This window comes from Rhinopithecus bieti, unplaced genomic scaffold (genome assembly GCF_001698545.2).
Source record: "Rhinopithecus bieti isolate Rb0 unplaced genomic scaffold, ASM169854v2 scaffold_28066, whole genome shotgun sequence".
Taxonomy (NCBI): Eukaryota; Metazoa; Chordata; class Mammalia; order Primates; family Cercopithecidae; genus Rhinopithecus; species Rhinopithecus bieti.
In genome coordinates this window covers 454,717-469,862 of record NW_016813021.1, presented here as the reverse complement: position 1 = coordinate 469,862, position 15,146 = coordinate 454,717, and the positions used below count along the sequence as shown (strand labels likewise).

The 15,146-nt window shown below is 38.6% G+C and overlaps 1 protein-coding gene across 1 annotated transcript in view; it reads left to right on the top strand.

Moving 5' to 3' along the window:
- COL14A1 (collagen type XIV alpha 1 chain) overlaps positions 1 to 15,146 on the top strand; it is a 260,476-nt gene that overhangs the window by 191,462 nt on the left and 53,868 nt on the right. Inside the window, 4 exon segments of the mRNA XM_017847514.1 lie at positions 2,015 to 2,068; positions 6,017 to 6,112; positions 7,618 to 7,671; positions 8,033 to 8,086. Coding sequence (XP_017703003.1) covers positions 2,015 to 2,068; positions 6,017 to 6,112; positions 7,618 to 7,671; positions 8,033 to 8,086 — 258 coding nt within the window.

Genomic DNA, 15,146 nt, shown 5'->3' with positions numbered 1-15,146 from the left:
AAAAAAAAAAAAAAGAAAGAATAAGATTTTTCTTTAGCAATCTGGTTGATAAAAATGTAAAGTTTGGAAATATTCAGGGTTGATTAAGATTTAAGGAAACAGGGCCCATCTTAAACTGTTGGCAGATCTATAAATTGGCACAGTTAGTTTAGAGTGCAATCTGATAATATAGCTGCAAATTTATCAGCTTTCACTTATGATTCTATTCTTGGTATCTTCTTCTGAGAAATAGTAAGTTTTACTTAAGGGATATGTAAGGATGTCAATTGAAACATGTTTTAAAATTTTTTTAATTTTTAATTTTTTGAGACAGAGTCTCACTCTGTCATTTTGGCTGGGGTGCAGTGGCATGATCTCGGCTCACTGCAACCTCTGCCTCCTGGGTTTAAGCGACTCTCCTGCCTTAACCTCCCAAATAGCTGGGATTACAGACTTGTGCCACCATGCTTGGCTAATTTTTGTATTTTTGGTAGAGATGGGGTTTCACTATGTTGGCCAGGCTGGTCTCAAACTCCTAACCTCAAGTGATCCACCCGCCTTGGCCTCCCAAAGTGCTGGGATTACAGGCATAAGCCAGCATGCCCAGCCTGAAGTATTATTTAAACGGCTGAAAATTGTGGGAATAAAACTACTTAAATTTCCAATAATAAAAGAATGGCTAAACAAACTCTTATATATCCAAGGTTCAGACAACTATGCAACAGTTAAGAATGAATTAGATCTATGTGTGCTATAATAAAAAATCACTAAAGCATATTAAGTTGAAGTCATAGCTATGTAAAAAGCGTGACATCACATATTTGAAACATACACAGCAAATAATACAGTAATACTATAGGCAGTATTTTCTATAGATACGTATGCACATGAATAAAATTACATTTTATAATTGTATTTATAAAATCTGGAAGATGAGCAACTAATTGATAAAAAGGAAGAGTGCATGTAAATGGTTTTTTTAAAAGCTGAGGAAATTTTAAAGATCACCTGACCCAGTGTTTTCTTAAGCGATACAGTGTTCTGCTAATGGTGTACGGAATCCCTTTCAGTAATCCTGGATATAGCATGAAATAAATTGGAATCACACAGGGAGAAAGTTAGTCCATTTTCAAGGATTTTTCAATCCTTCTGCTCAGGTGAAAGATAAATTCTGTCTGGTGCCCACACAGTCCTCCTAACACTTATTCGTCTCCCTTTTTATCAAAGAGCAAACTCTTGGCTCACAGACTTCAATAGAAACAGAATCTAGCTAAATTTAGTAGCACTATTTACAGTGTATTGATTTCTAAGATTACCTTATAGTTTTAGCAAGTGATACTTTTTTTCATTTACTGTAATGCTGTATTTGCTTTTAAAATAAGTGAAATAGTCAATTAAGATATTCAGTAAATACACGTGTGTTTAGACACATATGAATGTACATATAGGGAATATATATTTAACATGTATACACATATTATGTTTGTAGATATATATCTATGTAAAGAATACTGCTATTGAATAATAGTCTAGATAGGGCATTAATATGGCAAAAATTTTGAGGGGAAATATGAATGACAACTTTCAGAAAGATGAAACTAATTGTCCTTTTGTTGTATAAATAAAGAAAATTAGATTGTTGCTACTTTCATGTGTTTTTTACAATTTAATTGGATCATCTCAAAGTTATGATTTATATGCTATATATATGTTTTATAACATATATAATTTTGATTAACTGTGTATTCTTTGGATCATTAGTAATGGTAGTCTTCTATAATCACTCAGTAAATAAAATCTTACGGTTTTTCAATATTTAAAAAACATTTGGCAAAGAAAGTTTTCCAAAACCATGAAAGGACTGGGGCTGGGTGGTAAGTTTCCAGTGAAGGATCATGATGAATGTATACTATTACACAGTGTGTTGGCCTTTACATGAAATAATAATGAGTTAATTCATTCTATTAAGGAAAATGAATGAAATACACTGTTTTGAGATTTGTCTTTGAGCTAATATTTAACATCTGTTTGCCAGGGTGGTCCGGGACTCCGAGGACCAAAGGGCCAGCAAGGTGAACCAGGTCCAAAGGTAATGTGCATGTTCTCTCTCTCTCTCTCTCTCTCTCTCTCTCTCCTCTCCTCTCTGTCTCTCCCTCCTCTCTCTGTCTCTCTCTCTCTCTCTCTCTGTCTCTCTCTCTCTCATACATAGCCATCATTTTGGAATTAAATATGACTTAGTTCACTCTTGCAATCTAAACTTCCTTATATTTTTATGAAAGTTGTGCCTAACTCTTCTTCCTTATTTTAAGAGACTATGCTTTTTAATCCAAAAGAATATTTAATAACTCAGTGGAAAGAAAGGCTTCTGGGTCAGAAATAAGAATGTCAGTGTTCTGAGTGGTTTAGTCTCCAAGCTAGTTCTCTCAGAATTTGTACATTCTTCTCCTCCTTTACCTACAACAAAAGCATATCTTTAGAGGAATCATACAGAACCACAACTTGGCATCAGTCCTTTCCAGGTAATTTCTCAGGTTTTGGATTCCTCCTTCTCCACTGCACTATATATAATCAAACACACAACTCCGTTTTTCATTCTTACTGCCCAGGGTCATCAAATATGGTGGTTCAGGTTGTACACTGTACAAAGGCACCCGCCAAGAGACCAAGCCATGCCAAGCCATGTCAAGGAACACATTTTTCTACTTTGCACAAAGGCATCCTGAGGACTGGCAGAAGCCCAGTCACTAATGAACTTCAGGCCTCCCCATCTTCTCTCCGGCTCTTGGCAAATCTTCTAACTGGTCTTCTGTCCCAAGTGGCTTAACATTTCGATTGATTCTTCACATCTGCCCCCAGATTAATTTCCTTAAAGTCTATGCTGGATCACATCATACTCTTCAAAAACCTGCAGTCACATGCTGTGGCCTTCAGAATACCATTCACCCTCTTTGCTGAGGCATTGAAGGTCCTTTATAACTTGACTTCCATTTCATTTTCACCATGTTGCTCCACATGTTCTCCTCTCCATCCATCTTGCTTGACTTATTGCTCAGTATGGTTTCTTATTAAATTTACATAGCATTTATTCATGGGGAGGAGAACATTGCAAGGCTTTTTACCATAAAATTGGAAACAGATGAAGCAAGGTAGAAGAAAATATTGGGATAAAAAAGAAGTAAATGAAAGAAGGCTGAAGATAATCAGGTACTACCCAATTCAAAATTCAGACTATAATATGTCTCCTTTTTTTGTTTGTTTTGTTTGCTGGGACAGACTTGATGTATCTTACTTGGCTCTATCTTTTACGGTGCTGTAAGAAGGGCAGTAGTTGGAGGCCTCCTCTCAAGCAAGGGTGCACTGGATCTTCCTCAGTTTCACCCAAAGGCAATGCCCCTCTGCTCCTATAGACTCTAGTTCCCTCCTCCCAATGCCTCTATCAGCATGACCCCGGTGTTTTCTAACATGATCACTGGATGATTGTTCTAATCATGAAGATAAATGAGTTCGTAGATGTTTGGTGATCCCAAGACCTACCCATTTCCTCTAATTATCCATTCCCATAGGACTGCTACTGATACAGTTATTTCTGTATGATGATTTTGATGAATCATAGATCCAAGTATGTAGTGGTTTTTGAAAAAAGTCTTATTGAACAACGAATGTTGACGTGTCCACCAATGTGGACAGTGCGGGAATAGATACCTTCCATATGGAAGGCCTTAATATGTATTATTTTTTATTTTGTTTCAGCAAATACAGAATAAGAATTTGGAAGGACAAAGCAACCTTCTTGTTGGTCTCCCCTCATCATTTTTGCTTCATATTTTACAGGATAAAATGGGACCCCCTACTTTTTGCCCTTCTACTCTATTTGCAATTTCTTGATAATATATTATTAAACTCAGCCAGGCACAGTGGCTCATACCTGTAATCTCAGCACTTTGGGAGGCCGAGGCAGGTGGATCACCTGAGGTCAGCAATTCAAGACCAGCATGGCCAACATGGTGAAACCCTGTCTCTACTAAAAATACAAAATTAGCTGGGTGTGGTGGCGGGCACCTACAGTCCCAGCTACTCGGGAGACTGAGACAGGAGAATTGCTTGAACCTGGGAGGAGGAGGCTGTAGTGAGCGGAGATCGCACCACTGCACTCCAGTCTGGGCAAGACAGAGCAAGACTCCATCTCAAAAATAAATAAATAAATATTATTAAACTATTATATATTAAAATGATATATTATTAAACCATTATAAATACTAAGTAATACATAAAAATTGCCTCCTTGCCACCTCCATTGTATTTTTAAAAATCCCGCTCTCTCCCTCTTCCTTCTTCTTATGCCATGCTTCTTGTAAGAATAGTTACCACTCAGTGCTTTCACATGCTCACCTCCCAAAGAATTCTCAACCCATATATGCTTCCTCTTCCTCTGGGAGTCCTATGAAAAATCTCTCATAAAAGTTCCCAATTACTTGCTTGTTACCAGTTCCATAGCTTAGGGTTTAATTTTTCTTGAGGTCTCTACAAAATTTAACACAATCAAGCACTTCTTTGTTTGAAAATTTCTCCTCCTTTGGCCGTTTCTGTACCATAATACCACTCCGTCTTCAGCCTCTTCCTAATTCTCAGGCTTTTTCATTTCAGATTCTTCCCCAGGTTTCTCCTCCTTTCCCTTCTACCTGATTATCATCTCATTTTTATCTACATTCTGTTTCACTCACTCAATACATTCTCTTTAATAACCTCACCTATAAATATATTTTCAAGTACTCCAAAATCCATGCCAGCACAGACCTTGCCTTACTCCTTGGCCTGCTGGACATTTCCATGTGGTTCATCCCATGCACCTAAATCTTAACAAGTCTTAGTCTGCACTCGTTATCTACCCACACGTTACCCCCACAAAGGCTTTTTTTTTCTTGTGTTCTTTGTCCCAAGTAATGAGTTTACCAATCTCACATCTAAGATGATACCCAGATGTTGGAGATCCAATTTAATAAAAGAATAGCTTTAGTTGAAGTCACAAAATGAAACAGAAGAGGTTGAGGATAGGTAGGTTTTTCTGGGTCTAAGATTTCCTGCGTGGTTTAGTTTTAGTTAAACCGCAACAAGGTCCAAGCTACAGAAGTAAGGGTAACAGAAGTAAGGGTGAAAGGGATGTCTGATCCTGAAAAGAAAGGAAATAAACTAGGCTGGGCATGGTGGCTCATGCCTGCAGTCCCAGCACTTTGGGAGGCCAAATTGGGCAGATCACCTGAGGTCAGGAGTTCAAGATCAGCCTGGCCGACATGGTGAAACCCCATCTCTACTAAAAATACAAAAATTAGCCAGGTGTGGTGGTACACGCCTGTAATCCTAGCTACTCGGGAGGCTGAGGCAGGAGAATCACTTGAACCTAGGAGCGGGAGGTTGTGGTGAGCTGAGATTGTGCCACTGCAATCCAGCCTGGACAACAGAATGAGACTCTGTCTAAAAAACAAAAAATAAAAAAGGAAGTAAAATAATACTAAGCCTAGGGAAGGTCATTCAGTGGACATTGAAGGAGTTATAGTGTGATGGCAGCATCAAAGTAAGGAAGAAAGCAGAGGCTAGGTGCAAAGTTCTCAATAAATGCAGAGGAAGCCCCCTGAGGTAGGTGGTTGACAGTAGTGAAGACAGAGAGAATGTAGTTCATCTGGACGGTGTGAACCTTTTCAGACTAGGAGGGTGGTCTTGAAGCACTTATAAATTTATTATGGAGTGTGGGGGGTCTCATTACTTACATAATTGGCATAGCACTCTTATTTATAGAAGCAAAAGTAGCAATGATAATAAAAAAGTAGCAGCAATCCCTGTGTGTTTACTCTTATGGTTTACTGATGACATTTTGCCTGGAAGGTAAATCATTTGAAGCTTGATGTCTTGTTATCCTGAGTATTTCCTATCTTAGGAAAAACTATATAAGAAAACAAATTATAATTGTCCTAAGCAGAAATATTTTTTAGATGTCAGAGAGTCTAACTTACTTTTAGGATGATACTTCTCTGTTGCCTTCCAGGGACCAGATGGCCCTCGGGGTGAAGTTGGTCTGCCAGGACCTCAGGGTCCACCTGGACCCCAAGGACCAAGTGGTCTGTCCATTCAAGGAATGCCCGTGAGTTGCGTTCAAACGTTCAGATGGATTTTATTGTTGTCTCTTTTCCATGCAGTTACAAAGAATGAACTTTTGTCTTCTGTGTCTTAATGATGAATATCAGTCCCTTTGAAAACAATGATAGGGTGTAATTTCACTAGTTGTGCCCTTAGCCATTTTTTGTTCAATGATGAAGGTCTTTTAACAAATAAGTACATGCATACTTATTGGAGGTAGGTCCATCTACAAGCATTGTGTCTATAGAGGAAGAACAAAGCCTAGCATGTATAGCCCTTTTTCTCTTTTAACTAAATTCTTAATGGATGTGATAACATCCAGAAAGTAATAAATGTTACACAAATTTAAGTTTTTTCATTATGTGTAGTAACTGCTGATATAAATTAATAAAAGCTATTTATTCATGATCCTTATCTCAGATGACATCGAAGTGCAGTTTATGGAGAGTGAGAGTTTTAGATATTTAGACGGTGTACTTTATATAGCTGCATTTCTTTGGAAAGTCATTTTGTACCATTGAAAAAAATTTAATTCCCTTCACTAATCTTCATTAATCTTCCTATAGGGGTCTACAGTTAAGAATAAAACCAATCTGTTTAATTCACGTTGGAAGCAACCAGATCCTTTTAAGCACAATTTTTGGCAATCTTTCTGCACATATGATTGTGTCTGCCTAGCTGAGAAGTTTCTCCTACAGTGTTATTTTTACATTTTAGAAAGCATTAATGTGCCAATTTGTGTAATTACTACTAATAATAAACATTGGTTGAGGTCTTACTACATGCCAGATTCTGTGTTTGCTTTTCCCTTCTTATATTCCATTTAAGTATGTTCTAGCCAAAACAAAACAAAACAAAGCTACATAGATATGAGATTGTAAAATCCAAGCTGTAAATAATACTGAAATGTTCAAGTCTGCCCTCCATGTATTTACAGTATTGGCCTCGCCATATTGGACTGTATAATCTATGTTAAAACTGTCCTGGTATATAAATGTTCAGCTCCATAGGAATGTTTACATAAATGGTATAACGCATGTGGAAAGTGAGATATATTCTGTTGACTGGGTGCAATGGCTCATGCCTGTAATCCTAGAGCTTTGGGAGGCTAAGGCAGGTGGATCACCTGAAATCAGGAACTTGAGACCAGCCTGGCCAACATGATGAAACCCCATCTCTACTAATAAAGTACAAAAATTAGCTGGATGTGGTGGCGGGCATCTGCAATCCCAGCTACTCAGAGGCTGAGGCAGGAGAATAGCTTGGACCTGGGAGGCAGAGGTTGCAGTGAGCCAAGATCATATCACTGTACTCCAGTCTGGGCAACAAGAGCAAGACTCCATCTCAAAAAAAAAAGAAAAAAGAAAAAAAAAAGGATATATATATTCTGTTTAGATGTTAGTGCGAACACAATTTACTGTGGAAAATATTTAAATAATGAGAGAGGGAAAAGAAAACGCTAAGAATTTCCCTATGTGAACTTAACTCTGTATACTTTTGGATATTCAGGGAATACCAGGAGATAAAGGAGAGAAAGGAGATACTGGCCTTCCAGGTCCACAGGTAATATTTTTATTTTTTAAGTCTATTGCTCTCAGTCTACACCTTTGCCAAGGGGGAAAAGAAAGCTGGATCTTCTGAAGTCAGTTGTGATCTTGGTAAGTGTTTTCCATATTAAAGACTGTTTGCCTGTATTCACTTACCCTAAGCTGCTTTTGAGAGTCACACTGATGTTCCTCAGGTGAACTCTGACAGGGAATGTTCTTTGCCCATGAATAACTTCTAAGTCTGAATTGTAGATTACAAAGGGTTCACCATTATGCTCTTAGATTTGTTTGGAGGCCTTCATCTATTTCAGGGAAGCTGCGTGAGCAGATGATTCATTCCTGTGAACCTGACTCTTTTTTGTCCCTGTTCTACATAGGGTATCCCAGGAGGCGTTGGTTCACCAGGACGTGATGGCTCACCAGGCCAGAGGGTAAGGTCTTGCCCAAGGTTGGTTTTTAGCAAAGTAGACTTTTCACCAGGTCACTCTTATTGCTGACTGGCTTCTATGTAAGGGAGTCAAGCCAGTTTTTGCTTTTTGTTTTCTCCTGTTTATGTATATTTCACCTATCCTGCATCTATTTCCCTTCACTGACATCTTCTATGTTCATTACTTCATCAAACCCTAGGAGCTTTCATCAAACCTTCCCAATTAGCACATCCCTTTCCAAGTGCTCCCATAACCTGAATATAGTTTATTGTGTGCATTGGTTTAGTAGGTTTCTCCAGTTCTTTCAAATCCTTGAGGCATAAATGTAAAGGAAATAAAGAACCATATGAATTGAAATTTAAATAGAATGGCTTTCTATAGTATCGCTTACATGGCAGTCTCCATTTATTTAATATAGTTCAATTATTGGTTCTTTTCATCTGTTCAAGTGGACAGCAGTACAATAAAGTGTAAAGATGTTCAGGAAAGGGATACACTAATATCTGGTATTTGTTTAGTCAATAAGGTTTTACTGAACCAGGTTTGAGGTTCTTGTTCTCAAAGAGTTTATAGTTTATTGGGAAGAAATATAACTAAATAAGAAACTTTTATTACATGCTATAATGGGAGCAGAGCCCTGTGAAAACACAAAGAATGGATAACCAAGCTAGACTTGGAGCCTGGAAGAAGGCTTCTCAGAGGATGTACCATCTAGGCCGAGTCTCGATTGAAAGATAGAAGTCAGCCAGGTGAACAAGGAAAGGAAAACTATTGCAAGCAGAGGGAACAGCATATACAAAGAGATAGAGGTGAGGGAAGGTGGGGCATTTCCAATATTGTATTTCATTTAGTATGGCAGGAGATTAGAGTAATTGTGTGTGTGTGTTGAATGCATGTGCACACATACTTAGGTGTGGGGTGATTGTTAAGAGATGAAGTTAGAGAGGTAAGCATAAATTCACTTAAATCATCTATTTTTTCCAACTAAGGATTTTGAACTTTAACATGAAGGTAATAGGAAGTCATTAAATTTTCAGCAAGGGACACAGAGGCTGATCTTCCTTAAACTGTCACTAATTTAGACATGTGAGCAGCTCCCCAGTTTTCCTCAAGACTGGATTATATAGAGTGGCAACCACTTAGATCCAAGCCAATGAAGGACAACACATCTGGCGTTCACTGGTGTTTTTGGTCAAACTTACTAGGTTAGCAAACAGTTGACTTGAGCAGTCACTTCTCTACTCAAACAAGGCTTGCTTTTAGCTCAGGGTAGCTATACTGTTCAAGAATAGTGAAATTGTTCTTGTATTTTTTCTATAGAATGTAGATGTGCAACCCTTCTACTTCCATCCCGCTGTTTTTTAACACCAAACTTTCGTTTGCGTAAAATCTCAGTGTAGTCTCTGTTCATCAAATGGAATTACTTAGTCCGTGAAACATGTTTAGGTGAATGTATCTGAAGAGGGCATTCTGTAACAGTTAGATTTATGTAGTGTTCTTGTACATGTGGAAGGAACGTCTAGAAATATTTATATATTTTGGCAAAGGGCGTAGGCTAAGATCCTGTGTGGTTACACACCTGGATTCCTTCGTGATTCCTGAAGTTCTGAAAATGGCAATTCTAAAGATTTAGTTTGGTGAGTTTATTTGATTTATCTGTGCATGAAGTCCAATCTTGGTAAAGAACTCACAAATCAAACATGTTGGATTAGTGTTTGAATCATTTGGTTTTGGAATTCTTTCTTTTAACACCAATATACCAACACAGACTTTTGATAAATATTTTGCTATTCCTCCAAACGTGTGTTCCTCTATAGGATTAAAAGTCTTAGAGTTGTAATAAAATGATAAGATATCTGTACTTGGATTTTATTTTACTTTCTCTTCCAATCTGGAAGTCAAACTTTTAGAGTGTGTCTGATTCTTACTTTGAAAACATATTAGATGGAAGTGGGCTTGCTTTTCCAACCTAGATTTCTGAGGATACTCATTCTTTATAGGGCCATGTTTAAAGAAAAGATTATATGAATCCTGTGATGATTCTTTTAGGAGAGATATTTGAAGGCAATATCATTTCAATGTGCAACAGGAGGGGATGCCATTCACACAGAATAAAACAAAATGGTGCCCCTGAAATTGTGTAACATGGCTGCCTTGCTTGAGGGAAGGACCACATACTTTTTTTTTATCAATCAACCATGTCTTAATCGAGCACATATAATACGCTGTGTACTACACTCAGCCTGGACAGAATTGTTCATTACTGCCTACAGGGAAGAATCCAGAAGAAGAGAGAACTTCAATGGCAGAGGGAAACCGTTTGTAGACTATTTACCTAGAGGAGATGGAAGGAAGGGATAAGAGCATGGCTATTCACTGGGGCCAGAAAAACAAAAGGATCTTCTCAGAGACAGTAGAGAAGGAAAGAAGAAATGAAGGATGGATTACAAATGGCTATTTAGGTGGCTCTGATCTGTTCAGTCATCTGATCTGAGGGCTTAAGGATAGTAAAGTTCTAACATGGTTAGATATTAATAATTACTGGGCAGGATTGTAAGGTAGGAGGCCCAGGACAACTTTCATGGTGGGAAACAGACCTTGAACACAAAGCACTCCAGAAGACATGCTGCCTTGGAGGGCCAGCTCTCCCTGGTTTGGCAGTGGGAGAGGAGGTGCTGTTTATAGAGTAAGCACGAACACCTTGCAATTATTCCTACTCCACGTCAGGCCATTCTAAAAGGCAAAGCTACGTTTGGGGAAAAAAAAATACAACAACAATAAAAACCATGGCTTGGAACAGACAGAGAGCAAACTCAGGATGATGAAACTTACTGCTGAAATGACTGAGAAGACACTTCCAGAAAACTCCCCAGTCAGGCTTCGCTGTCCAGAAATTCAGGAAGGCAAAGTTTTTTATTTTCCTCCACTCTGAGCACTGAAATCACTTAATGTTACTGTGCCTTTATTTCCCCAGTCCTGTGTGAGTAAAGTCTACTCTAGGGAAAGGAGAAGGAAGCTGCAACAAACATTTTCAATGATGTTCAATGGGTGCTTTTAGCTCCTTGGACAGTGTAAGGAGTACGTGAGTGTGGTGTGCGGTAGGGGTGGTGGGCTGTTCCTTACTGCTCATTTTTCTTCCTTTTCTATCTTTGCCTTTTCTTGTTTATTTACTTATTTTAATTTTAATTTTTACAGATAAGGTCTTGCTCTGTGGCCCAGGCTGGAGTGCAGTGGTACAATCGTGACTCACTGCAGCCTCAAACTCCTGGGCTCAAGTGATCCTCCCACCTCAGCCTACCAAGTAGCTGGGACTGCAGGTTTGCACCACCATGTCTGGCTAACTTTTTTGTTTTTGTAGAGATGGGGGTCTTGTTATGTTGCCCAGGGTGGTCTCAAACACCTGGCTTCAAGCGATTCTCCTGCCTCAGCCTCCCAAAGTGCTGGGATTACAAGCACGAGCCACAACACCTGGCCAAATCTTTGTCTTCTCTTATTGACAGGCACAAACTTAAAGTGCAAACCAGGTGCCATCGCCTTGACTGAAAGCTTAGGGAAAGGTTAGCATCCCTTTCCTGGAGCTGAAACCAATAGTACTCCTGAATTTAACCTAGAAGGAGAAAGATCTTAACAAATAATAAAAAGGAGAAGATGAAACATCTTTTCTTCTAATGTTTCTAGCTTATTCTGGCTTTTCCCAAGGGGAATCTTTGACTCTTAGAGGTAGCTCTTATTCAACTCTGGGCCTGAGGCCATAAGCAAGTCCAGTAAAAACTGGACTTCTTCATTGAACAAGTTGCAGCCTCTTGCTAGGCAGCCAGTAAAGTACAGGACCACACTTTAAAAAACAATAGTGCAAGTTCATATTTCATAGCCAAGTGCATTGAGGTCATTCCAGAAGAAAGCATTTTCATCTCATCTTTCATTGCACTGTAAATCTTGTCACTGCTCTCATCTCCTTCCTCTTCTTTTCTTGGTATCTGTGACCTCAGAACCTATCCTGTGATCTTTGAGCTCCTCTAATATATGGTGGATTTCTCAGTCCCTACCCTAGACATCAGGGTGGTCCCCAGGAAAACTAGGAAGAATAGGCAAGACATGGATTACTTCATGTTTCCAAGCCTCACTTTCCTCAGCGGTAAAGTGGAACAAATAATATTTGACTGCAGAGAATTGTCATGGAGACTAATTCATATAAAGCATTTCTCTATAAAATGTGATTTTAGCTAATATTAGTATTCACTATTTTCAAGGTAAACTTAAGTCTGGACATTTATAATATTTTGTAAGGCTTGTACTTGACATTTCAAGATGCCCTAGAAGACTAAAGAAATACAAAATTCTTTTTTTAAAAGCAAGTTAAATTTTTTTTTCTTGGATTTCACATGACAAGGACACCGGAAGCATGCTTCTGGATTGTGCAGGTTTTATGTCTACAAAGGACATATTTGTGATGAATATTCCATTTCATCAAAAGTGAGTTAGACTTGACATGCACTTGAGAAACTGAACTTGAGTCAACTATCTGGATTTAATTTTATCATAAATGTTAAGCAGTGATGAAATATTTATCTAAGGAATATTTTGTAAAATACTAAGATTCATGATAATTATTCCCTTGAGCATCTTACACCTTCTGAAGAGGATGTGTAAATACCGTCACAAAACTAGTGGAGGGAATAATTTGATTTTCTTCTTTGTGGGTCTAGATGGGTTTTATAAAATCCCAAGAAAGGCTTTGTGCAATCAGCCACAGTGATGATGGTATATGCAGTTGAGACTAAGCAGATTATTTTAATAAAATAGCAACAACTACTACCATTAATTATTGAGTATGTGCAGGTGCTTTGCAAATATGATATTCTCCAGTCCTCAGAATAACTATGAGTGCTAGGCATTGTTATCCCCATTTTACAGACAAAGAATCTAAAGCTCAGGAAACTGAAGAAATAATGGCACACGGCTAGTAAGTGTTAGAGCTAGGATTTTAATCCATCTGCCTGGCTCCTACACTTCACTCTTTCTTTCCACAAAATTATATTCATAAAGATCACCATAGGATTTTGTTACTGTGAGAAAATCTTTCTCAAAAGAGATATTTAATAAGCAGGACTTCAACATGGAAGATGTCTCGCCCAGCATTTTGGGGCAATAGGAACCCAGTGTGGGTAAATTTCTTGAAGAAGTAGATACTGATACTACACCCATAAACATATGCTTTCTTGATCACTTTACACCTTTACCTGGAGAGTGGCACACCTGGGCACATCTGAGAAGAGAACAGCTACTAGGACATATTAGTTTCCTGTTATTACTGACTCCAAGGATACTTCTGGACTGGGCGTGGTGGCTCATGCCTACAATCCCAGCACTTTGGGAGGCCAAGGCGGGTGGATCACGAGGTCAGGTGTTCAAGACAAGCCTGGCCAATATGGTGATACCCTGCCCCTACTAAAATACAAAAAATAAAAAAATAAATAAATAAATAAATAACTGGGCATGGTGTCATGCGCCTGTAATCCCAGCTACTCAGGAGGCTGAGGTAGGAGAATTACTTGAACCCAGGAGGTGGAGGTTGCAGTGGGCCGAGATCGCACCACTGCTCTCCAGCCTGGGTGACAGAACAAGACTCCGTCTCAGAAAGAAAAAAAAAAAGATACTTCTGAAATTGTCTTTATCTGGGACACAGGTGTGGTACAAATAGTAACATCTGCTTTGCACCCTGGTTCTAACACTGTCCTTCAGCGTTGGGACTTGCATTTTATATTGGTAAACCAGCAGTTTCCTAACTTAAGTCATCAGGTCGTTGTTTTGTGTTTTAATATACAGATTCCTGGACTTCAGTCTCAGAGATTTGGAATCAAAAGGTCTTAGGCATGACTTAGGAATGTATAGTTTTAAAAGCTTAGTGATTCTGATAACCAGCTAGGTTTTGGAATTGCTAGGTAGTATGTTGTGTAAGACCTACCGATGTCAAAGTGATTTCTTTAATAGACTATTGCTGGTATTTTTTTTGTTTTGTTTTAATTCACTGAAGTCATCACTGCAGGTTACTAAAATGTACATATGTTTATATTTATATAGATACGCATTGAAATTATAAATGAGTATGTATATATTAAAATCATGCATGTGGACCGCATGTTCTCACTTATAAGTGGGAACTGAACAATGAGATAACATGGACACAGGGAGGGGAACAACACACACTGGGGCCTGGTGGGGAGGTGGGGTTGGGGAAGGAGAGCATTAGGAAAATAACGAATGCATGCTGGGATTGATACCTCGGTGACAGGTTGATAGGTGCGGCAAACCACCATGGCACACATTTACCTATGTAACAAACCTGCACATCCTGCATGTGCACCCTGGAACTTAAAATAAAATAAAATAGTATGTGTGGTACATGTGCAAGATATGCAGGTTTGTTACATAGGTAAATATGTGACATGGGGTTGGTTGTACAAATTATTTCATCACCCAAGTATTAAGCTGTTAAACCTAAAATACATCAATTATTTTCCTGATTCTCTCCCTTCTGCCATCCTTCACCCACTGATAGATCCCAGTGTGGGTTGTTTCCTTTTATGTGTCTACGTGTTCTCATCATTTAGCTCCCACTTATAAGTGAGAACATGCAGAATCTGGTTTTCTATTCCTGCATAAGTTTGCTAAGAATAATGCCCTCCAGCTCCATCCATGTCCTTGCAAAGGACATGCTCTTATTCTTTTTTGTGGCTGCATGGTATTCTATGGTGTATATGTACTACATTTTCTTTATCCAGTCTATCATTGATGGGCATTTAGGTTGATTCCATGTCTTTGCTATTGTGAATAGTGCTGCAGTGAACCTACACATGCTTGTGTCTTTATAATAGAACAGTTTATACTCCTTTGGGCATATTCCCAGTAATGGGATTGCGAGATTGAATAGTAATTCTGTCTTTAGGTCTTTAAGGAATCACCACACTGCCTTCCACAATGGTTGAACTAGTTTACACTCCCACCAATAGTGTAAAAGCATTCCTTTTCCTCCACAACTTCACCAGCATGTCTTTGTTTTGTT